Source organism: Triplophysa rosa, linkage group LG4 (assembly GCF_024868665.1).
Source record: "Triplophysa rosa linkage group LG4, Trosa_1v2, whole genome shotgun sequence".
NCBI classification, from domain to species: Eukaryota; Metazoa; Chordata; class Actinopteri; order Cypriniformes; family Nemacheilidae; genus Triplophysa; species Triplophysa rosa.
This window is the reverse complement of record NC_079893.1, coordinates 9,720,407-9,746,799: the sequence shown is the minus strand read 5'-3', so window position 1 is coordinate 9,746,799 and position 26,393 is coordinate 9,720,407. Positions and strand designations below refer to the sequence as shown.

General features: G+C 38.6%; 2 protein-coding genes across 6 annotated transcripts in view; both read left to right on the top strand.

Annotated features, from left to right (window-relative positions):
• Positions 1 to 1,740, top strand: part of tbc1d1 (TBC1 (tre-2/USP6, BUB2, cdc16) domain family, member 1) — a 78,039-nt gene extending 76,299 nt beyond the window's left edge. For all 5 annotated transcript variants that reach the window (XM_057330804.1, XM_057330805.1, XM_057330803.1 and 2 more), the window contains 2 exons: positions 159 to 335; positions 478 to 1,740. In XM_057330804.1, the coding sequence (XP_057186787.1) occupies positions 159 to 335; positions 478 to 687 (387 nt within the window). In that variant the 3' untranslated portion in view covers positions 688 to 1,740. The remainder of the gene's footprint in view (positions 1 to 158; positions 336 to 477) is intronic.
• Positions 1,741 to 10,750: 9,010 nt separating this feature from the next.
• klf3 (Kruppel like factor 3 (basic)) overlaps positions 10,751 to 26,393 on the top strand; it is a 17,101-nt gene continuing 1,458 nt past the window's right edge. Inside the window, exons 1-7 of the mRNA XM_057332413.1 lie at positions 10,751 to 11,054; positions 19,346 to 19,406; positions 20,494 to 20,919; positions 21,532 to 21,673; positions 22,558 to 22,696; positions 25,234 to 25,382; positions 25,466 to 26,393. The exon at positions 25,466 to 26,393 is cut by the window's right edge and continues 1,458 nt beyond it. Of these exons, the coding sequence (XP_057188396.1) occupies positions 10,801 to 11,054; positions 19,346 to 19,406; positions 20,494 to 20,919; positions 21,532 to 21,673; positions 22,558 to 22,696; positions 25,234 to 25,382; positions 25,466 to 25,647 (1,353 nt within the window). The 5' untranslated portion in view covers positions 10,751 to 10,800 and the 3' untranslated portion in view covers positions 25,648 to 26,393. The remainder of the gene's footprint in view (positions 11,055 to 19,345; positions 19,407 to 20,493; positions 20,920 to 21,531; positions 21,674 to 22,557; positions 22,697 to 25,233; positions 25,383 to 25,465) is intronic.

Below are 26,393 nucleotides of genomic sequence, written 5' to 3'. Positions count from 1 at the left end.
GAGACGTGCATCTGTTCTCAGTTTGTTATTATTGTGTTGGTCTTGGGGTGATCGTGCATTATTAGACTTATTTAGACCCTCCCTCACACACGTTCGCATATACACACATGTTTTGACCTGCCAGAACTCATCCTGTACTTTTGTACATGTCTGTGTAGGTGTCTGAGATGGATATCAGTAAGCAGCTGCAGGCCTATGAGGTGGAATATCACGTTCTTCAGGACGAGCTCTTGGATGGCCCTTCCACTCTAAGCCAGTCGCAGAGGGTTGCCCAGTTGGAGAAGACCAATGGAAGTCTCCGACAGCAAAACCTGGACCTTCTAGAGGAGCTACAGGTGACATATGCATGTTACACCGCATCCAGAAATGTCCTCACGTTTAGTTAGAAAAATGATGAATTCTGATTTGCCGTGAACAGGCCTTTACATCATTACATACACCTTACTTACTACATACTTCATTGTCGTCCTCCGTCAGGTTGCCCATGCGAAGATCCGATGCCTGGAGGCCCGTGCGGAGGGCCAGGTGAGCCGAGAGGCTGAGCTGCAGTTAGAAGTTAAGACTCTACAGCAAGAACGGGAAGAGCTGCTCCAGACTGTCTCTAACCTGAAAGCTCTGCACAGCAGCCTGGGCATAAACGTCCCCTGCCAAACCCCAGAAGACCTCAGCAGCACAAGCACCAGCTAGGCAGAGATGGAGATGTATTAATTTATAGAATTCATGACACTCGACTTTCCTAAACAGGGTTTGGAAAAACATCTGCTTTTATGCTCCTCCTCTTCCTTGTGTGATGTAGACATTGGTTGTGATGCAATCCTCTCTCCCTATTGGCTCTGTTGTCCTCTGGACTGTCTTAGTGGAGGTGGACAGGGTGAGGTTAACAGGACTCTTCCTTCACCCGAGAACTTCTTTTGGAGAACTGACACAGGTTATCTGCAAAAAAAACAACTTTAAAGATGAAATTGCTGGTGCTTTGAGCTTTTATAATTGAAGTTTACCTTCCAGGTTTTTTTAGAGTCATCACTTTTAAAAGATGCCGTTTTTTACTCCCTGTCATCATTTTGAAGCCTCTCTGAGGTAGATTTGACTCGACCGGTCTGTTTCCACGAATAATGACACATATGATTGACAGATGCCAATAAGCACGGACGAATGCACTCTTGCTGTGCAGCGCAATGATTGCACCCTCTTCTTGTCACGTATGCGTGTTTGTTTATGTGTGTGTGTCCGTGTGGCCAATAACTCCACCATTACAAGTGCAAATTTTGCCTTACACATATGTTTAACCTTAGAATTTCAGAACCGTTTGTTTGTTGTGCTAAACAAGAATGTATTTTTGGTACCTTTTTTAACCAAAGACGTTAATTGTATGTTCAGACTTTCTCTGTGACAAACAGCATGTGTTGCATATTTGTGTGTTGTTCATTTGTTTATCTGTCGGGTGGCTGTACGCGTGTCAGCATTTTAAACACGGTTGAACATTGTCACCTTAATTGGAGCGTGAAATGTTTTGACAGAGCTTAAGAGGTTAAAGGGTGTACGGAAACAAAAATGCTCTTGAAGCATGTGCGTGACAATTTGTTGTTGCCCTTTGACCTCTTGAGCTGTTCTGGAGAATTCCATTTGTGTTTCTCAGTGACACTGTTAAAACATCATTCTTGATGAAGTGGTTTGTTTTTGTTGATTTTTATGGAGAGTTAGTCTTCTCAGTGTTTTCATTAAACTACTTTTTAAATTGTTTGCCGTTGATTTGCTTGATTTGTGACACGCGTGAACTTTTTGTGTTTGTGGTTTCCGAAGAAAACTATGTGTAATACTTGAGAAGTTCTCTTGAATCATAAACGTAAGCGTTTGTTTAAATACACATTGCATTTGGTTTCTTCTGAATAATCTGGAGCAGAACATTCTGAGCGTGAGTGAAATACTGCACATACTTCTGGTTTAAATGATCTTTATTGTACAAGTCAAGATCACAGATTTGTTTTATTCTTGTACGACACAGAGTGCAGCATGCTGATTTACAACCAATAACAGCACAACTTCAATTGTGATATTGCTTTATTCCACAAATTAACAGGGAAGTATGTAAATAAAAAGCAAGGAATGTCCCAAAAGGCCAATTGTACTGTATGCGCAACTGTTGTCCTACGCCACTGTTTTAGAATCTAATGTGAGGTCAAAGGATGCATTCAGACTTTTGTTAATTTAAAGTCACATTAGCAACAACTAATGATTGTGTGCGATTACCTGCATCTGCCAGGATGTGTCTGCTGTGGAAATCAATACTTTTGTTCTGTTTTGTTTCACTGGTAACTGTGGTGAAGCGATACATAACAGTGAAGCATCCCAGTGCTGTTCTGGTCCTGTATGACGACTCTTGGAACCCCTCTCGTATCAGATTTGAGGACAGGAATTAACTATTGTGTACAATATGCACATGTTTTATTGAAGATAAGATATTTTGAAGAATGCAGGAAACGAAACAGTTCTGGAACACTTTTGACTACCATTGACATTTTTCCTACTATGGTAGTAAATGAATGATGGCCAAGAACTGTTTGGTTACAAGCATTCTTCCAAATATCTTTATCTGTGTTCATCAGAACAAAGAAATGTATATAGATTTGAAACAACTCGAGGGTGAGTAAACGAAGACAGAATGTTCATATTTGGATGAACTGTCCCTTTAAGAATTGAATGCAACAATGAGTGTAAGCAAGAAAGTGAGGTAAGCGAGTTGCTTACAAAAAACATGTGTTCACCCTTAACAGTCTAACATTTCAAATATAGGGGAAAAGGGATCAACGTAAAGATAGATAATCCTAGTTTAAATGTCTTTGCACATACAGTCCGAAATTTTCGTATGCGTTTTTGTATTTGGCTCTTGTTTGTACGGTGTCTCTGAATTGTTAAAAAAGGCCACTCAAAATGCTTGACGGATACGAAAAATGCAGAAAATCGAACCCGGTCCGAATTTTTTTCATGACGGACGAAAATATCGGAGGCAGTGTGTAAATGTGATTGACACAACGTGAGGTTGTATTTATTTTTTAATGTGCGGAAATTTCGGACGCAAATTTCGGACTCAATGTGCAATGGGCTTAACACTGATCTTATAAAAACATAGTCAGAAGTATTTCTCCAAGCACATTTTTAATAATTAATGTTTATTATTTTATTATTATTTAAAAGCATCTACCAATTGCATTAATGTCATTCAATGTAAAATGTACAAAGACATGTTGATTGCATAACTGGGCATTTGTTCAACATCATTCTTCTGTACTTACCAAACATTTTTAAAGCCACAGACAAACACAATGGGTCTTAATTTGAGCCCTGGAAGCAATTCTATGCTGCAGAGCATAATATTCCAATCCTCTAATGTTGATCTAAGTCACAACACAATAGACATACACATTACTTTATAACAAGAGAATGCTTGTATTGGCCTGAAGACGGTTGCAGTTTAATACCTGGCCAACTTGCTTCTACGTCATTTTATAAAGTTACTGATTTATAATGGGAGATTTATGACAGTGAAGGTGCACTGTGTAACAGCGTGTATACTAGATTTCTATTTAGATTTTATTTAAAAGCTACAGCACATCAGTTGTCATGTTTTTTCCTAATGCTGAGACTTTTACTTGTATGTGCCAGTTAGGCTGGGTTGTACCATCTACAATACATTCAGAACAAACTGAGTTGGTGCACAAGCATACACCCTCCTACTCTCTCTTTCTCACCCTTCTTTGATTTCACCTAAAGCTTTTTTATTTGTTTTGTGTAATAGTCGAATTGCTCCTCTATCTTTTTACAAAAGAGGTACTGAACAGGTGTTGGCAAAGCCGTGGTTTAGTAGTTCTGCTTCATTTTTTGCTTTAAACACGTTTTTGGAAACGTTGAGCTATTTGTCCTGTTTGCCTGCAAACTTCTGCCACGCTGTCTGTAACCCATTTAGGACATCAGGATTACCTTTACTGGGTAACACAGTTGAGAAATGCTTTCTACAATAAGTATTTACACATTGCAATAATTCTATTCTGAAATAATTCTAGTATGTTCTGTTCTGTTCTATTCTGTTTGATAGGGTTTTCTCAGTGGGTAACTTAAGGCTAAGATTTTTTCTCAGATTTTGCCCAGATTCTCAGTCTGGACTTGTTGCAGATAGTCTGTGCCAGTCTGCAGATTTGATCAGTTAGTGTGTTTCTATCTGAAACTTTCAAAAAGTCTGCAAGTTAAACATGTCTAGTTTTAAAAAAATCTGTTCAGATTTTAAAAGTCTTGTAGTGTATTCCAGCCATTAGTTGAAAATCACAACTAATATTACAATACATATGATTTTTTTAAACACCTCCAAATGTCCCCTATTTTCTAATCTAACTGAAGCCAAAACTATGATATGTACAGTATATTTGATGAAGAATATGCAACTTTACAAAATCAGACCTATTAAACTGTAGGTTTTAACAAAAGTTGTCTTTATACACATTTGTGGTGTGCTTTACACTATATTAATGAAAATAAATTGTAAATATCCCACAGACATGAGATATACCCGCTATTATAGCATATAGAACCCTCATAAATGCATTAAAATACAGTAATGAAGTGCTAGGGGACCAAATGAAATGACGCAAAGGTCAGCGAGAACACGAATACTCATATGGGATGGTCAGGAAACAGTCTGCCCTGCCTAGACTACAGGCTCCAAGTGCACAGAAAACAAATGTAGCCCAGGAGATCCTCTGAACACATTAATACACAACAGCTTTGCTCCTAGACACACCCAAACCTCCGCGGTCTTATGTCAGCCTGTCCTGAGAAAGCCCTGGACTCAACAACACTGGGTCGTACGGAACATTGAGGTCACACCCAAAATGTGGCAACTGACCCAATTGGTGACCCACCCTCCCTTTCCTATTGTTTCTTTTAATTCTTTCTCTGTCTTTCTATCTATGTTTATTCTGCTGTGTCTGACAGTATAATTTATTCTCTTTTGTTGCCACGTTGTTACAAAAGGCTGCTGGCTAAGGGCAGATTAAAGTTTTAATGTAAAGCAAATACGTCATACCATACGTGCTCAAATATGTTGGTACCCCTCCACAAAAAATGAAGAATTAACAATTTTCTCTGAAATAACTTGAAACTGACAAAAGTAATTGGCATCCACCATTGTTTATTCCATATTTAATAGAAATCAGACTTTGCTTTTGAGTTTTTATTCAACATAATATTGTAAATAATAAAACTAACCTAATATTTTGTTGCACAACCTTTAGAGTCAATCACTGCAAGCAAACGTTTTCTGTAGCTCTCAATGAGACTTCTGCACCTGTTAACAGGTAGTTTGGCCCACTCTTCCTGAGCAAACCGCTCCAGCTGTCTCAGGTTTGATGGGTGCCTTCTCCAGACTGCAAGTTTCAGCTCTTTCCATAGATGTTCCATAGGATTCAGATCAGGACTCATAGAAGGCCACTTCAGAATAGTCCAATGTTTTGTTCTTATCCATTCTTGGGTGATTTTAGCTGTGTGTTTTGGGTCATTATCCTGTTGGAGGACCCATGACCTGCTACTGAGACAGAGCTTTCTGACACTGGGCAGTACGTTTCGCTCCAGAATGCCTTGATAGTCTTGAGATTTCATTGTGCCCTGCACAGATTCAGATGCCAGATGCAGCAAAACAGCCCCAAAAACATAACCGAGCCTCCTCCATGTTTCGTCTGTGAACATAGAGCTGATGTGACTTGCCAAAAAGCTTTAGTTTTGACTCATCTTTCCAAAGGACATTCTCCCAGAAGGATTGTGGCTTGTCAATATGAATTTTAGCAAATTCCAGTCTAGCTTTTTTATGTTTTTCTTTCAAAAGTGGAGTCCTCCCGGGTCTTCTTCCATTGAGCCCACTTTTGCTCAAAAAGCGACGGATGGTACGATCAGAAACCTTGGAGTTCAGCTTGTATCTCTTTGGCAGTTGTTATCCTTGGTTCTTTTTCTACCATTGGCAATATCCTTCTGTTCAATCTGGGGTTGATTTTCCTCTTGCGGCCGCGCCCAGGGAGGTTGGCTACAATTCAATGGACCTCAAACTTCTTAATAATATTTGCAACTGTTGTCACAGGAACATCGAGCTGCTTGGAGATGATCTTGTGGCCTTTACCTTTACCATGCTTGTCTATTATTTTCTTTCTGAGCTCCTCAGACAACTCTATCCTTTGCTTTCTCTGGTCCATGTTCAGTGTGGTGCACACAATGATACCAAACAGCACAGTGACTACTTTTCTCCATTTAAATAGGCTCAATGACTGGTTACAAGATTGGATACATGTGTGATACTAATTAAAGAAACTAATTAGTTTGAAATATCACTATAATCCAATTATGTATTATCTTTTCTAAGGGGTACCAACAAACATGTCCAGGCCATTTTAGAATATCTTTGTAGAATAAGCAATAATTCATCTCTTTCCACCGCTTCTTTGCTTTATTCTATGACATACCAAAGGCATGCAAGTATTCATGATACAATAGCTTTTAATTTCATCACTCTTCAGGAGGAATGAAGCATTATTTCAATGAGCTGTAAGGGTACCAACAAATTTGTGCACGTCTGTATATCCATATTGTTTGAAACACCCGTACAGTATTTTCCTCTCATCACATATGGGCCGATCATCCTTTTGTGTGTTGAGATAATGTAAAATGATCACATATCAAAAGTGTGACTTACCCTGATGTAAAATAAGCACAGATTAATAGCTTCTTATGACTGTGGGAGTTGTTTGGTATGTGTTTGCATATAGTGCATGTCATCGTTTTGCAAGTTGGCCCATGTGATCTTATTCTATAAATGATCCGTCACTCAATCACCCAACCTGCTTCATGCAAATATGTAAGGTGTGGTTTCATAGCAAGAACTGTAAATCTAGTTTCATTTGATTCCTTTGCATGTCGTCATGTATTTCAAGGTTTGGGAATTACATGTTGTTGTTGATTTCGATAACTGGCTGAGGATTGTTACATAGATGCAGACATGCTATTTAAAGTCACAGTTGAGATTTACCGTATCTGATTATATTCCTGTCTTCACAGGACATTAGTGCTTTTGTGTTGCAATCCGCAACCTCAGATGCAGCTACATTTCATAGACTGGACCAATATGAATCTCTTTCTTTTTGCTAATGAGCTAATAATATGCTATTTCAAATTTTCTATAATTTACTTATGAGGTGAGTAGCTGTAAAACAAATGGAAGCAAGCTAAGTCAAACCCCCTCAAGAGCCCTTGATCAACCTGTCAGGTTTTATTTTGTCAACAACCAAATCTACACTTTGGTTAATATCTCGGTAAAAAGGTTTAAATTTAGCAGAAAGACACAGAATTTAACTTATTTTATCTTATATTTTATCCTTATTCCAGGACGATATACAGGGCAGTTTTATAGACTCAAGATATGTGCCTATACAGGTCTTTATTTTTCAGAAACGGTTTTGGGTAGATTCGCTGTTAGGCTTCTTCAATAACCTAATAAAGGCTAAGTGTTGCTTAAGGGATGGGCTTTGGTCAGATCTCGGCCACGTGCTGCTATACAGTACATAGTATGGAATAAGAGCTGTCTTTGTGAAGTATTTGAAATGAATAAATGTCAGCTGTCACACCCAGCTTGTCCCTGTACGTACCTGTGTGTTATGGCAAGGCATATTTTTAACCTGCATTTTGCCAAGAGCGACCCACTGAATGTTTATTGTTCTAAAGATAACCACAGAACAAAAGGTGAGAAGTTATACTACAAAAAATATATTACATACACAGATAACAAACCACAAGTCAAAGGAGCAAGGGAAGAGGAAAAATTACCCAACTTCACTAAAAACTTTCTGTCAGACAGGTATGACTGAAACCATTTCAGAACATTTGCTTTTAGATCTACCCACTCTAATCTAGATAAAAATAAGGAGTGGTCTATGGTATCAAAAGCAGCTGATAAATCTAAAAGAATAAGAACCACAGAATGGAGAATGAAGAAAACTTTGAAGAAAACTTTCAACACCCTTAACACTATTACAAAGCCGTGAATGAAACTGGTTAATTGTAAAGTATGTATATATAATTAGGTTTACCCAACAAAAGTAAAAGCAAGTGACACACACACCCGACCAACTCCCTGAAAAATATGATGCTCTGAATGAGGTGAAAGCATTTTGTATCATTTCTCACACGAGGCAGAATAATTTGTGGTTAAAATAAAGAGGTTACATAATATAAGGTGGCAGAGTTTATTAACAAACTCTAGACAATGGTTCTCTGTAGAAGTTGGAGATTTGTCACACCTTCTCTGTGAAATTCATTTATAAAGAGTGGTAGGTTCCTCATTCAAATGATAACCTTAAAGGGACAATTCACCCAAAAAAATTGTCATGAATTATTCACCCTCTAGTTGTTCCAAATCTGTAAATTACTTCGTTTTGATGAACACAGAGAAATATATTTGAAGAATGTTAGTGTGATACACACAAATTGTGTACACAGTTGTGTCTCTGAAACCGAGGCCTGCAACATTAGCAACCTACAGTTCTGAGGCAACATTGACTGACATAGTAGGAAAAATTACAATGATACTCAAAGGTGCCCCAGAATCCTAAATTCCTCAAAATATCTTCTTCTGTGTTCAACAGAACAAAAGAAAAACATTTTTTCCTTCTGTGGTAGTCAATGGTGCCTCAGAACTGTCGGTTGCTAACATTTTTCAAAATATCTTTTTTTGTGTTCAACTGAACAAAGAAAATTATGGTTTGGAAAGGGTGAGTAATTATTACATAATGTTCATTTTTGGGTGAACTATCCCTTTAAATCTCTGATTTCATTTCAGCAAAGATGTTCTTCAGTGGTAAGCGTCACATGTGGTTTGACAAGTTTCAATATTGTATAAGCTGACACACATTGTATTGTATTTCTCCACTGGGTTTGAAATATAGTATTTTGTCAGGAACGGTGAGGGAACAAGGACAGAGGACCCAAGCGCAGACAGCGGGTAAGGGGTAAACAAGGATTTTAATAACAAATACAAAACATGAAACAACAGAACAGCAAGGGTAGGAACAGGAAGGGTACACAGGAACATAAACTGACTACACTAAACTAGACCAGACTAAATACAACACTAGACATGACTACGAATAACTAACTAGACTTACGTAGCAATACAGGACAAATCGGGTGACAAGGACGACATCACAAAATGATCCGGCACATTCATTTGTGGTCTTGTATAGTATTGCGTTTCGTGGAATGTTATTGAATATTGCAGTGTTTATTGTTTATATGATTTATTTCATATGATTTTTTTTAATTTTTAGGTTAATTTGCCCTCATAACCTCCCCTTCAAATGATTTCTCATATCTATTAAGATAGTAAGAATTTACATTTTATTTGAATTATACATTTAATTGTTGTCATTGTTACTACCCTTCTTTTTATACCATCGTTTTTTCATGTTTCAACTTCATCTCTGCCTTGGGGGTTTTGTTAGTTTCAAGAGAAAATTCCTTGGAGATGAAACAGAGAGTATATCATTTCATGTGTGGGTTTGCATATGAATGTGCTCATGCTCACAGGTGTTTCCAAATATTACAATTTTTAATTGAGATTTTCGTGAGCCTGTTGGCTTTCTATACAATCTAAAAGGCATAATTCACCTTCAAAATTCAATTCAAAATTTAAAATTCTGTAATCATTTACTCACCCTGCTGTCATTTTAAGCCTTCTATTGTATGGACACAAAACCAATGCAAGTCAATGGGGACCAATGGTTTTCTGTTACCAACATCTTTCAAAATATCTTCATTTGTGTTTTGCAGAAGAAAGAAAGGGGTTACACTTCATACTAAGTAGTCCTTATCCCCAGATTCAGGTCTGCTGAGTATAGCCAGGGATTGGGAAATGCGAGTTGATTTAAACCACAGACTTACTATCTCCTTTTGTAAATTGCAGCGACCAATCTGCGGCCGGACATGGTTCTGTGGTCAAGCTCCAGTAGGACAGTCATTGTAGTTGAGTTGACTGTACCTTTGGAAGAGGCCATTAACGAAGCATTTAAAAGAAATAATCTCCGGTATGCCAATTTTGCAGCGGAGGCTGGAGATCGGGGATGGACAGCGAAAGTGTTCCCAGTGGAAGTGGGCTGCAGGGGCTTTGTTTCCAATTCCACTACAAGGCTGCTAAAGGAAGTGGGGATCAGAGGACAGGCCCAAGGGATGGTAGTCAAAGAACTTGCCACTGTTTCTGAGAGAAACAGCCACTGGCTGTGGTTGAAACGGAAGTACAAGATATGGCGTGCCAAATGACCACGTAATAAAATGGTTTCGTATGTTGTAATGGTATGCCATATGGAACCGGGGGCACTGAGCATGCATTAACGGTGCCAGTGGGGCTAGAACAGCCTTAGCCAATGGGTTGGCGCGTATGGTTGCGTGGAGTATGGTAATGTGTTGTAATGTTATGCCAAATGGGACCGGGGGCACCGAGCATGCATTAACGGTGCCAGTGGGGCTAGAACAGCCTTAGCCTATGAGTTGGCGCGTATGGTTGCATTGAGGTGTGATGCCACTGAGCTACCAGCAAAGCAAGTGATGTTGAGGCTGCAGCCATTAATGTGGATGAGCTAATTGACACAGGAAGTGGGGTTCAGAGGACAGGTCCAGTGGAGCATAATCTAGAACTGGCCAGTGGTGCGGAAAGAAGAAGCCACTGGCTGTGGTTTAGGCAGATGGACACAGCATGGGCTGCCAGATGACCTTGTAACAATGCAAAACACACCCAGGTCTGATCAACATGCGGTGGGGCTCCGTTGGCTGAGGGTGTCTTGTGATAAAGGGCCGAAACACACAATGAGGCTGAGGTGCACAACTGACGATGCGTCGCATTGTTGGGAACCATACAAAGGGCATTATCAGCAGCACCTCACCAAAAGGCATCTTTCCCCCAGGATAATGGATGTGATGAAAGTGGGATCGGACACACAACTCATGAAATGTCTCTCTGATTATAGCAAGGAAAGGTAAGTATAAATATGCTATGTATTTCTATAATCATAGATCCCCAAACACAGGAGAAATGTCCTATTGGGCAATTAAACTGTGCTGAAATAGTCAGATTATAACACCTAGTTTTATTAAGCGAATCTAAGGAACACAAATTAATCATTAACTTATTGCTTTTTAACATGTATATTAGTATGTTTAAAGCACATATTAATCCCTTACTCTACATTACATTCCTTAATCCTACCCAATACCTAAACCTAAAAACTACCTTATAAGCACTTATTAGGAGTTTATTGAGGCAAAAAGACGTAATTAATAGTTAGTTCATAGTGAGAATTGGTCCCTATTCTATAGTGTGACCAATAAAGGCATACAGGTGTAAAATGACAATAGGGTGAGTATTTGATGTCAGAATTTTCATTTTGAAGGTGAACCGTCCCTTTAAATAACCAGGACAACAGTAGATTATACAAAAATCATAGTTTTAACAGGTTTCATGTCTCGGGTTTAAGAAATTTTTTATTTTTCCTGACAAATGATTTGTCCTTAATAATCCTAAAAAACAATTGCCAAGTCAGAATCTTGTCTTTCTTACAACAGCCGATTCAGTCATTTACTACATTTTATTTTGTGCTTTATTCCTAAACACAGTTCTGTAAAGTAAAAAATGAGTGTGAATTCATTCTTTCTGAAGTATTTAATTAAATAAGTTGGTGTTTGAGATTTCTTTTGTATTGTTGTTGATTCTTGACAAACAGCCTGAATGAGATAAGATACAACTGCAATACTCTCCGTGACATCATGAGATGAATTCTGATTGGTTGAAGAAAAAAATAGCCTATGGAAGCAATGATGACATCATGGTCTTCCTGATATCACACCTAGGTCCTAAAAATACCCTTTTTCTATTTTGGGTTCACACATTGTATCATGTAATGAGCTAAATTTACATTCAAAGGTATTTGTCACAATTTTACATTGGTATGATATCACAAAATTTCCAGGTTGTCAGTATCTTTGTGAATACAAATTTCAGCCAGGTTATCTTATCTGAAGAAAGAGTAGGGCTTTTTTATTGTTATGTTCAGAAATTGAAATGTTCAAAATTGGCACCATCTGCTTTATTAGCTATTGCTCTCATTAATAAAATCAAGACAAACCATCAAAGGTTAAGATTGTAAAATACACCCACTCACCCTCATACAACACTCACATTTCTTGAGATTATATATTTCAACAATGTCACGATCACTTGAACACACAAAGATAGCCTGAGATCTACACACACGTACACAGGACTTCTTTCAATCAGGCAAACATGTAAATGGTTGTCATGCTTGTGTGCTTGGAGCATTGCCAGGAACTTCCACACCCTTAACTGCCACAAGAAAAGAAAATGATATCACAGTTATAAACGTGAGTTATGGCAGCATATCAACTGACAGAAACACAATATTTGCATAGAAAATTTGGGTTAAATAAACAAAAGTATTATTAAGCACATAATGAGGCGTGTCCGGATTTTGTCGAAAATGCTTCTGGTTGGTTCATACGCTTTGAATCTATAGATAGCTTTCAAGGAGAATTTATTATGTAATACAGATTTAATAAATATTTTAATAAATGTTTTTAATCTAAGATGTGATTTGTGCTGTAACTAATCTGGTTTATTTCTGATATTTCAGACAAAACGTTAAAAACATTAATATTTAATGTAACTCTAATCAAAAATTGTGTTAGTAGAACTTTTGAAAAGCTGAAAGCGGAAAAAACAGTTATGAAACCTGTGTTAAAGAGAGATAAATATGAGAGAGAGAGAGAGAGAGAGAGAGAGAGAGAGAGAGAGAGAGAGAGAGAGAGAGAGAGAGAGAGAGAGAGAGAGAGAGAAATATAGGTGGGTGAGAGAGTTGGGGGCGAGTGTCAATCTTGTAAAAGTCTTTGATAATGCTAGTTTGATTTTGAAAGGTTTTGTTCTTTATTCTGGGTAAACAGAGTTAATATGATGTCATCAATTGTATGATAGGCTGCCTGACATGGCACAGTTCCATCAGACAATAAGCAACCATCCTATATACATACATCTATGTGTGAGTGACAAAGACATAACAGGACTATAGTTCATGCATCATATACATGTGATACTTGACTAAAATTCCAACGTTTTCCAAAAGATACATTTTAAAGTTTTGTTATAACGATTATCTTTCTAGTTATGCCATGCCGGCCGGTTATATATATATTTTTCTTCATGTAATTGCTTTATGGTTAGTCTATAGCTATGTAGGCTATAAATACAGTAGACTCTTTACACAGCTATTGAATCCGCAATAGCAATCTATTCTCTATAGGCCTAATTTATACCAACATTATCAAGCGATTTTCCAGTAAAATAATATTTAATCATCTAAAGTAATTTGTCTTGTCTCATAGAGCAGGTCGACCTTTATCCGCGTTTGTTAGATCTTTGAAATTCTGTGAGGCGTGTCTTGCCAGGAAGGGAGCGATAGAGCGCCGCACATAGAAGGAAGGAAAGGGCGGAGAGGGGAGAGGCAGGCAGGCAGGCACGGGCTGCACACACCCAACCCATCCTCTTCTCCTCTGCACCCCCCCAACCCCCCCCCCCCGTCTCCGGTTGCTTGTATCTGGATCCAAGAGATCGCCCGTGAGCGCGCCCCAGCCTCACCTCCCGCGACTAGCTCCCGCCCTGCCCTCGCGCTGCGCGCTCATCATGTGATACGCGCTCAGCTCTCCCAGGAGACTTTAAACACTTGGACAAGAAGTTGTTTCGTAACTCGGGGAAGTTTTTTTTGGCGTCTAAAGTTTGCCCGCTTTGTGCAAGTGTGTCATTTGGATGTGTTTCACGCCGTTGTGACTCGGGTTTTTACTGTCGTCTGTGGTCCTCTTGCGTATTTGTGGATTCTATTCACCTAGCATCAAGTGGCATGTAAGTTAGTATTTTCATTAAATAACATTATTTGGACTACATTTAAATATTAAAATGAAGCATTCCTGTCATCAACTAATCTGAAGTAGATATTTGAATACGATAAAATACCAAGTAACTTTTTGTACGTCTCCTAGTTTTTCAACTAATATATTTGTTACGCGTTTCCCATAACAATGGCATATGCTGAGGTATCGTATTTTTAATATCATTTTATTTTTAGTATCACCATAATAAACCCAAATTTACTACGCTCTCAAGAGTTACAACTATGGTAAAACAAATCGCAATAAATTTGACAAAAACATGGTTACAACATTTCTCCTAAAGTAAATCCATACTTCATTTTCGTAAGGATTTTCCGTGCACAGTTCGGGCTCCTGCGTCCTATGTATTTATTTTGATTCTTGTGAGCTGTTTTTGACACTTAGTGATTTAACTAACAGTTGGCATGTGAATGCAGGTAAAGTGGGACAAGTCCAACTGCGTAATCGTCTATCATTATGTGTATTTTAATTCATTGTAACAACTATCATTAAGTGAGAAAAACGACTAGATGACACTGATGTAACCATTTGGATCAGAGTTCAAAAACGTCATTGACAAATTATCAGAATGTGCGCTACTGTATTCAGCCTACAGTACATGGACAATAGTCACAGTGGCACTGTTGCAGTAGTGAACTACTCTTCTTTGCTGGACTTGAGGTTTAATCTTTGATCTTTCATCTATCAGCAAAAGTAATTGACACATTATACAGTCTCCTATGATATAATGTGATATGATATAAAGATAACATTTTAATGCACCAAGTTTTGCTTGTAAGTGCTTGCTTTCTTTTGACACTTGTGTGTCCGTGTTGAGAAAATATAAAGAATGCCTTTGTAACACTTCATGTTTAAATAAGTTGAATTATTAACAAAATCTTCAGAAAATGTTAGACAGATTTGTAGTTAATGTACATTCATATAGTTAGACATGCCACAAACCTGTGCCTACTATTCTTGCATCACACAAGGTTGAATTACTTATCAATGTTATTTATTAAGTTATTATTTTTAAATGTGACGGTATTGTGCTGTTAATAAGGTTTCTCCTCAGTGTTCTGTACAACTTAATTGCAGCCTGTTTTACCTGTTCAATATCATCCGAATTATTTTTCGATTTCTATTACATTCTTTTTGACAAGATGACACAAGACATCCTGTGACTTCATACATGTTATATGCAAATTTTGCTTAAAACTCTCTCTCTCTCTCTCTCTCTCTCTCTCTCTCTCTCTCTCTCTCTCTCTCTCTCTCTCCCTCCTGAGCTTTTGTTTCAAGGCTGAGGTTTGCGTCAGACATTCCATTTGGCACATGGAGCCTCTTTTCCTGTTTTCGGCATTTGAGGGGAGGCAGCCTGTGGGGAGGGAACACACGCACACACATACAGAGACCCTCCACCCACTGACATTACTCTATCCTTGAATCAATACTGTGGTGTTATTAGAACACACACGCTTTCAGGATCCTTTTCATACTTGCATTACATTGTTAAAATCTTAAAATCTTTCGAAAAGCCATAGTGGAAACTACAGCCCCCATGTAGAGCTCCCAAATCCCTTAGTCGTACTATACGGAAAAGTTTGATCATAACCCACAGAGAGAGACATATTTTGGATTTCATACTCAATTTGGTTTGTATTTTGATAAGACGGAGATGTGAAGTGTCCTTTAACCGTTTCTACACTCCAAAAAAACACCTGAAAAACTCACACACATTAAAATCAGCCAAGGTTGTCATAAATTCTAGCATGAAAGGGTTAAATATGCCCATACTGTGATTATCATTTTACCTTAACAGTACCTCCAGGTGAGACACCTCTTTAGAACCCGGCAGGCAACTTGATCTTATATCTAAAGTCGTGAGCTGTTATCTAAGAACAGTGGCCATTGACCAGAAATGCTCATTTATCAAGAGCTGTTAAGCCGGGTTTTGGTTTTACTTGGACTTGCCATTAGATCCTGCACTTTATAATTTTGGTTTTCACATTTTCTTCCATGTCAGCAAACTGGACCATTTCTCCACCAGGAAAGTCTATTGGAGCGTAACGCGGCCGTTCTGTGGTTTTGAGTGCGTGCGTGCGCGTATTAACAGATTTGACTACTTCACCGGTCTGCTATGTCGAGTAAAGAGTGTAACTTTTATGTTGTCACGGGTGGTGGATTTGACTGAATTTCAACGGCTTTAACTGCTCGTTCGCACAGCCTGAAGTCAAACAAGATCGCAGAATTTAGTGAAGATAATCAAGTACGACATTAAATAAGATGTGCACATTTACAGGGAATGCTTTCAATCATTTGGGAAAAAGGCTTGTGATTAAAGTCAGGACTATAATTATTGAATTAAGTATTGAAATACCTTCCTTTAATTGGTCATGGAATGGTAATTGCTGGTATTTGATGTGTTATGAAGTTAAGCTGGCACTCCCATCTCGCCATAGCAACCGCATCTAGCTGAGCGTGTACTAACTTATTCATTTTATGAGACTGTTAAGATTAAATGACAGTTGTCTGAGTTTGTGTATGTGTTTTGTTGTCCGCGGTGAAAGTTTGATTCATAATTAATGTAGCAAGTTCACTCAAACTCTGCCAACTTTAATGCCCCACGGATAGTTGTTAACACATTTCTCCGCCTCGCTGGATCATTCGCATTTATAGAATTCTTTGAGAAAAACACCACAAAGTCTCTCACATTTATATCTGCACTTGTGGAATGCCGGTGGTGGTGAAATAAAATATGTCTATCTCTTATTTGGAAAAGGTCTGTTTGTTTGACTAAGATTTCCTTAGAAGCAGGAAAGCTGTGCAAGCTTTGATGCGTCTGCAGACAAGTTGAAAAAATCTGGGCTTTGATAAGTGCAAAGAGACCTTTGTTCAACAGTTATAACCTTTGTACAGTGGATATTTAAGTCTGATAGGTGCAGGTTTTTTAAATACGGAGATTCAATTTAAAGAACAAGTGCCACCTAAAAATGGCTTTTTTGGGGTACGTTTTGGCATATCTTTCCGAAACCTCGGATGTCCAAATTCTAGCAGGAAAGAAACACTGTACTTTTTAAATGATTAAATATTGTTCATAAGCCTTGGTTAGATATTTTCAAAACCTAGTGACAAACGTAAAGAGTGTCTACTAATAATAATGATTAATGGCAAAAAAGAAAAATCACGAAATATGGAGATATGAGGTTTTAGAAGGACAGCGATATGCAATATATCGATGCTTTTAGTTAAAGATTTATTTATGAAGATGGTATACCGTCATCTGTATGTTTCAGCCCTTCTCGACTTTACTTTCCAGCAAGCATAAAAAAGGAGTATGTATATTTTGCGCCTTTCCATACAATGGTAGTGAATGGGGAGTTTGGGGACAGATGTTGTCAAGTTCCTAAAATGACAAATAAAATCCTAAAAGTATCCAAATACATTCCCGTCTTCTGAAGCCATACGATAGCATTGCGTGAGAGACAGATAGAAATGTAATATGGTATATGTGACCACAGCTCGCAAATCTTTTTTCTGTTTATTAAAATATGTCTTGTGTTGACAAATTCGACATTGACATGAAGAGTTTGAATACGTCAGAGTAGTTTTATTATATTTTTGCCTTTTGGAGCTTGACAGAATCACTTTTTGTCATTTTGTGTAAAAACATGTTTAATGGCGCTAAAGTACTCTGTTTTGACCCATCCTTTGTAATTGTATCTCTTTAGTCATGTAGAACTCTATACTGTTATCATCAGGGTTAGACGAGTGTGTGTATTTTTGTTCATGTTCGAAATGTTTTGTTTTGTTAACCCACACCTGACCCTGAGGCCTGTGGGAGTGTTAGGCGTTTCACAAGCCTGTGTGTGTGTGTGTGTGTGTGTGTGTGTGTGTGTGTTACTGGCATTGTCTCTTGCATTAGTAGTCTTGCTTATATGTACGTGTGTGTGCACATACTGCATAAGTTTCTGAAAGAGTGAGTGTTTAATTTGCTGGGAGTGTATCTGGACTCGGTGTACCTAGTATGGATTGTTTTGCATATGTGTGCTAACAGCACCACCCTAGGTTAATGATTGTATAAAGAGACTTTACATTCACCTCTCTCTCTTTTTCTGTCCCGGTCTTAGACTTTGGACTGTAAAAGCACTGAAATACTATTGAGTGTCAGGGAAGGGGTAGGGGGACGCCTGAACCCAAGCGCAAGCAGTAGGATGGACACAGGAATTGATTAAACAATAAAACACAAAACAAAACCCACGAGGGGGCAAACGACAAAAACAGGAGAAATGATAACTAAAACTCGACAGAACATAGACTAACTGAAACTGGACTAAAACTAAAACAACACTTTGACATGAACTAACTCTACACCTACAAAGACTTGACTTGACCGGGAAACCACAGAGTAAGAGCTGACGAAACGTCATACACAGGATACGAGCAAAACAAACCAGCACAAGACAGCAAACACAAGGGCATTAAATAGGAATTCTGTTATCATTTACTCACCCTCTTGTCATTTCAAACTTTTATGACTTATGACAGAACAAAAAAGAAGATATTTTGAAGAAAGTTGGTAACCGCACAGCACTGGCTCCTATTCATCTTCTATACACTTCTACTTCTAGTTTTCAAAATCTCTCTTATTGTGTCCCATTGGACAAAGAACCTCATACATGTTTTGAAAAACACGGAGGCAGAGTTAGCAAACTATGACAGAATTTGACTTGGTGTTAAGATACATTTTGGATTATTTAAATACAAAACTTATCAATGTGCATTAAAATATTTTGTGATCTGATTACTTACCACATTCAGATGACATGTCTACATCACAACCATAGTGTAAAACGAATGAGTTTTGACGTAATGTGTTTTTTTAGATTATGAAAATATGGAGCTTTGTACATCGCCTACCACCTACTCGCATGTCAATCATCCGCTGTGCTAAAACAAGAGTTAAAAACTTGACACCATTCTGGGTTGATGAGCTAGAAAACACGTTCTCATAGCATGAGAATCTTATGCACAGCCACACACAAACACTGGTCATAGCCCTGGGCATTTCCCGCCACCCCTGAACTTTAACAGATTAGAGTTTCAACAACTAACTAATGCATCTCTGCTTTTGTGTGCTTGGAATGAGAAATGACTTTGTGATCTCATTATTAACATTATTACAGTTGTTCATGCGCAAAATTTAACTTTCGTGTCCCATGTTGGTAAAACCACATTGCTTCTGCGTTTTCTGTTTGTCAATTTAGCGAATGCAATTCATGTTCGTTTTTAATCTTTTCAAAGTTTTTAATTGTAGATTTGTTTTTGTGTTTTTCAGAATTCCAGTGGCGGCAGCCATGCTCATGTGTGATTACCCAATAAAGACAGAAATGGAGACGGTGAGTAGAGTTCTTAAAGGAACAGTTCACCTAAAAATGAAAATTCTGTCCTCATTTACTCACCCTATTGTTATTTCAAACCTTTATGACTTTCTTTCCTCTCTAAAACACAAAAGAATATATTTTGAAGAATGTTTGAAACGGTGCTACCCATTGACTTGCATTGGCTTTGTGTCAGAAGTGAGTGAGTATTCTTCAAAATATCTTCTTTTGTGTTCTGTGGAAGAAAGAAACTCATTTGAAATGACAATAGGCTGAGTAAATGATGACTGAATTTTCATTTTTAGGTGAACTATCCCCTTTAGGGTCATAAATCAAACAAATTTGAGCCACCATTTTTCATAACAATTGTTTTTAATTATAAAATCGTAAACACAAATCGTTACACAACAATAAAAAATAACATCTAATAAGCCAGCTGTTATGTTGAGATCCCTTGCATTAGCCAAAGTGAGTTGTTTTTGGACTACACTGAAAGATTCCTAAGCCTTCCTGATGCTTGTCTTGCTCTTAGGATCCGGTTTACGTGATTTTAAAGAAAACAATGCTTCACTTTCCGTTTCCAATAACAAACTTGCCATACCAACTAACACACAATGGGAGCACCTGGCACACGGCCATCTGAACAACCCTGGTCCTGGGTCATCAGCATGCGTGTTTGTTCAAGTGTGCCAGAGAATCTTTGAATTCTGGGTAATGCCTTGAGATTGCCCTTTATTTGCGGGGAGGTAGGAGAGGATATGACCCAGGTTAGACTTGAACCTACAGTAAATTCATCAGTATATGAATAATCCACAGCTTTACAGCTCTGAAAAACAGTTCTCACACTTGCTTCCATACACTTTTTCTTGTTGGACAACTGCAGATGGACATGCATTCCTTTCTTATTAGGTTAGACGTTTATGTGGGGTGGGAAGTTGAATTTGGCTCTCACTCAGTCATTCAAAGTTTGGAAATCTTTTTTTTGGTCCGTAGATATTCGCCGATGTCAGTTGCTGCTCAACACAGCTGTTTTATGCTACATGTCAATGTGCTTGAAAGTTTGCAGGCTTTTTAATCTCTCTTTCTTTCTTTCTTTCTCTCACAGTCTTTTTATCCGACTTACCCCAGCCTGATTAAATCACCATCTGAGGGATTTGGAGTTGTCGTATCTCCTGTGGCTACTGCACCGACGCCCCAAGTGTACCCCACTCACTTCTACCCTCCCACTTCAAGCCCATACCAATATCAAGTACACTACTCTTACAGGAGCCCCTCACAGACACACCCCCAGTCCCAAGACGCCCAACACTCCCAAAACGAACCTGTCGACTTAACCGTGAACAAAAGATCCTCTGTTTCCTCTCCTTCATCATCAATGTCATCATCACCCAGAGCTACGCCACCATCTCCTTACGAGCGAATCAGCCCGGTCACGCGCCCTCGCCAAGGCTCCATTTGTGTAACAGGAAGTGTTTCCGGGTCATCCCAGACAAGACAGCTGACCTCACCGGTGCATTTTCCCATCCCTACGGTAAGAAACACGGTGGTGGCAGCACGGTACTGTACCATGGTGTTTACTCAATGATACTCTAATGCAATCATTTTATCAGAACAGCAAAAATGTTAATTAAAAATGAATGATAGTTATCATTATAGTCAAAATTGATTAAAAAAAAATCATGATTACTGCATGATGCCTGATGTATAAACATTGCAATTTACCATTGTACAACTTTGGTTCCATTTTGTGTTTGATTAACTCCCCACTATCCTTGAAAAAAACATAATATGCTGGTTAGGTAGGTTTTGAAGCATGGTAGCTGGTTTGTGCTGGTTTAAGCTGGTCAAGTGCTTGTCTGGTCCTTAGTTGGTCATGTGCTGGTTTAAGCTGGTCCTAAACCAGCTCAGAACCATCTTAAACCAACACATAACCATCTTAAACCAGCACATGACCATCTTAAACTAGTAAATGACCAGCTTAAACCAGCACAAACCAGCTACTATGCTTCAAAACCTACCTAACCAGCATATGCTGTTTTTTTCAACAGGGTTATATGCTAAATATTATACTTGTACAGTCAATCACAATGTCTATAAAATACATTTGTCATTTCTTATACCACTGTGAATTTCTCCCTGACAGGTGACGCAGGTTTTGACTCCCTTTGTCCCTGTTATTCCGATGCTGCATTCGTTACCAGTTCTTTATCCTCCTCATCTACACATGTCCCCCTCCATCATGATATCCCCCGTCACACCCGAAGATCTTGTTAACCACAAACAGTGTAAGAAATCATTATGCGTCACACTAAATGTTGTCATACATACATTTCATCCTTCATGCAGTCAACTTTTTGGATAAAAATAAACAAAAATCAGTAATTGAGAAAGTACATTGAAAGTCAGTGTTCAAAATTGTTTCCTAGCCTCACCCCAATTTGCAACGGTAAGCTTATGAGTTGTAGGGTTGAGCTGTTGGGTCGGATTTTCCACAAATGTCAGTCTGAGTTAAAGGAATAGTTCACTGAAAAATACAAATTCATTATTTATTTTCAAAATAATAGGCCCTTAAAAGTGGCATTACGAAAAAATTTATAAATATATGGCTTGCACTGCCTCGGAGTGCCTCCAGAATGCGCGTCCACAACTTCCATATTATGCAATCACTTTGGAAAGATTACACGTGATGTAGATTTCTAAAGATTTTAACATCCCTGATTTGCACACGAACTGACCATTTTGAACAATAGTCTTGCACAAAGACATATAACGTGTCATTCAACATCCAAGAACTTTTAAACGGTCTTCTTTCTCCACACCCGTAAAGACTGGGTTGGAACTTCCGCTTACATCACGCTTGACCTTTCCAACGTGATTATGGAGTACGTGAAGTCGTCGACGCGCTACATGGAGGCACTCCGAGGCAGTGCAAGCCATATATTTATGTTTAAAAAGTATCTAATTTTTTAATAGAAATAGCTCATTCTATAATAATAAAGCTTCATTATGTAAGGTCTTTACACCTCTGAAGACATAGTTATGTATATCATATTGCTTTTCTGTCAATAGATCCTTTAAAAATTAATCACTAGACCTTTAAAGCAGTTAACAAGATAGCCTTAAACATTTGTGTGTGTGTTATTGATTTGTCTTACTTCTTCACCCTCAGTTCCAACTATGAAGTCAGAGAATCCCCCTGACAACCATGAGCTCAAGCCGATCAAATCAGAGCCCCGCCCTGAGTACACTCAGGATCCCCACAGCCAGGAAATGACCTCATCCGTCATCACTGCCCCACCGAGCTACCAGTGAGTGCTCAATCCTCAAACACCCTAACGTTGATTTTGCCTGTATATAATGAGAACTTAACAATGGACGATGAATTACAACTACAAGTTTGTCTCTGCAGTATGTCTCTGTCTCTGCATTATAAACAGGCCACAGCTTGTCATTTTAGGGGGTCATATGTTTTTAAGTTGCGGAGCATTTACAGTGGCGTCCATCTACAGTTAACACTGTGCATTTGCTCGTAAAAACCACCTACTAAACACCATATAGAAACCTGTAATTACCCACACAGTCATGCTGACTAATCCGTCTATCTGTCCGTCCGTCTATCAGTCGTGTGAAACATGAGCAAAGATTTTTACGTTTTAATAGAGGCAGAGACTGCTTGACCCAAATGGTTTTCTTTTGATCATGGTTCAAGTATACATGCGAAAGTGTGTGAGTGAGTGTGTTCTCATATCACATATTTCTTGCTCTGATAAAATCTCCCAGCATGCACTTGAGAGACGGCGCGTCTCCAAGTATTCTGGAAACCCTTATGGGGTGGGAACCTATCCGTGCGGGTTTCTTGTTTTTATAGTACGTGTGGATGTGGATGCATTTATTTGGGTGTGGTGTGTGGAGGCAAACACAAACGAATGCTCCGAAATATAGTTTATGATGAAAAGGAGCGATGTTCGGGAGGAAGGGTGGCGAGCGATTGATGGAGAAAGGAAGGGTGGAGGAAGGTGAAGTGATAATTTTACATTGGGCGAGGTTGCCAAAAAACAGCTGCTTTTAGGAACAAATGACAAAAGGAGAGAATGAGCGAGAAAAGGGTTGAAAAGATGTAGGTTGGCTGGACAGGGAGGGTAAGGTGTGTGGAAAAAGTTTTAACAGGAACTTACAACAAATGGTATTTCTGTTGTGTATATTTGCTATGTGGCATCATTAAACTTTTTCTTTTGTGTGACTGAATTACAAAATTAATGTCAATATTGTCAAATATCAGGAAATATCCTGTTTATTATATATGAAAGTATTTTTATAAAGTATATTACATTAAAATGGTTTTTCTAGATTTTCTGAAGAAAACGTGAATAGTGTTTGTCACAATTACAGTATGTCTCCCTTTTAATGCAAGTGTATTGGATTGGTCTTCAACCAGTTTATTGTAAAATGTCAAATAGTTAAAAAGTAAAAGTAACAGCACACATCGGCTGAAATGTGGAGCTGTGGCCAAAATACAGTCGTGGCCAAAAGTTTTGAGAATGACACAAATATTAATTTTCACCAAGTCTACCGCTTCAGTGATTTTTATGTTTTTGTCAGATGTTACTATGGTATACTGAAGTATAATTACAAGCATTTCATAAGTGTCAAAGGCTTTTATTGACAATTACATTAAGTTTACGCAAGACACAATATTTGCAGTGTTCACCCTTCTTTTTCAAGACCTCTGCAATTCACCTGGGCATGCTGTCAAACAACTTCTGGGCCACATCCTCACTGATGACAGCCCGTTCTTGCATAATCAATGCTTGGAGTTTGCAGGTTTTTGTTTTGCTTGAGGATTGATCACAAGTTCTCAATGAGATTAATGTCTGGGGAGTTTCCTGGCCATGGACCCAAAATGTTGATGTTTTGGTCCCCGAGCCACTTAGTTATTACTTTTGCCTTATGGCAAGGTGCTCCATTATGCTGGAAAAGGCATTGTTCATCACCAAACTGTTCTTGGATGGTTGGGAGAAGTTGCTCTCTGAGGATGTTTTTGTACCATTCCTTGTTTATGGCTGTGTTTTTAGGCAAAATTGTGAGTGAGCCCACTCCCTTGGCCGAGAAGCAACCCCACACATGAATGGTCTCAGGATGCTTTACTGTTGGCATGACACAGGACTGATTGTAGCGCTCACCTTTTCTTCTCTGGACAATCTTTTTTCCGGATGTCCCAAACAATCGGGGATTCATCAGAGAAAATGACTTTACCCCAGTCCTCAGCAGTCCAATCCCTGTACCTATTGCAGAATATCAGTCTGTCCCTGATGTTTTTCCTAGAGAGAAGTGGCTTCTTTGCTGCCCTTCTTGACACCAGGCCATCCTCAAAAAGTCTTGGCCTCACTGTGCGTGCTCCTATTAAAGCTTCCAGTCTGTTATTCTAATTCAATCAGCATTACAGAGTGATCTCCAGCCTTGTCCTCGTCAACACTCTCACCTGTGTTAACCAGAGAATCACTGACATGATGTCAGCTGGTCTTTTTGTGGCAGGGTTGAAATGGAATGTACATGGTTTTTTTTGGACTAAGTTCATTTTCATGGCAAAGAGTACACAATAAAATTCAATTCATCTGATCACTCTTCATAACATTCTGGAGTATATGCAATTCGCCATCATAAAAACGGAGGCAGCATACTTTTTGAAAATTAATATTTGTGTCATTCTCAAAACGTTTGGCCAGGACTGTACATACAATGCTCAAATAACTTGGGTTGATGAGACATTGTCATTTTTACGACCCCTGGTGGTGAAAATGAGAATTGCATTAAAAAACCCTAAAATGTACATTTTTGTTTTTGACAGGGGGAACACGCAATCTGTAATCGTACGTCGAAAGGTTGAATCTCCAGATCCGTTAAAGAAGCGTCGAATTCATCGCTGTGACTTTAATGGGTGCAATAAAGTCTACACTAAAAGCTCCCACCTGAAAGCTCACAGACGCACACATACAGGTAAATAAAGTTGCACGCATACAGGTAAAATATGTCCTTGCTCTGGGACTTTCATTTTTAATTAAACGTTTCATCTTGTTTAGGAGAGAAGCCTTACAAGTGCATGTGGGATGGATGTACGTGGAAGTTCGCCCGCTCTGATGAGTTGACCCGTCACTTCCGGAAGCACACGGGCGTAAAGCCCTTCCAGTGCCCTGATTGCGATCGAACCTTCTCTCGCTCCGATCACTTGGCCCTGCACAAGAAGCGTCACCTGCTGGTTTGAACACAACTCTGCAACGCCAGAACAGGGCCGAAATTGCACCTTCAATTAAGTAATCTTCAGTGATGTTAAAGGGGCATTTTATGTATCCCACCCTCTTCCTGTCCAGGAAACAAAGTGGAAAGTGATGGATCATACAATGGCTAGCTTTTACTCCATGAAAAAATGGATCTTGTCCCCATTACTATGGATATGGACAGTGCTCATAGTGCTATGGATATGACCCTCATATTGCCTTTTCCTCATAACAATCGTCCTTTTTCTTGTTTCGCCCTCTGCTGGTCAGAGGGTGCATTGTGCCAGTTAGAGCACTACACCGACGCAAGCAAATACACAATAAACACACAACAAAATATCAGTAGCTAGAAACACACATTCACGCACACACTTGTAATGTAGTTATTGGACGCAACTCGGGTCAAACCTGCAGAATGTGAATTTTTTTATATTATTAGGAAGATGAATGTGTATACACAGATCCTGTATATGTATTCAACATGTTTGTTTCAAGGACCAAAGCTGATTGCCGTACTTGTTCTTATGCTATCGTGTGATTGGGTTTTTTAATTGTTGTACTTTGTTTTTATGGGTTAAGATCTGGTATTGTTACAAAATAGAAGTGTTTGGTTATGGTTTTACAAGTGACCTGACCTATTACTCACAAGCTTGGCATGTTTTACTAATCACAATCATGAATTAATACCGTAGTTTATTACCGTAAGTACTATGTACTGTGTAAGTTCTTTGCA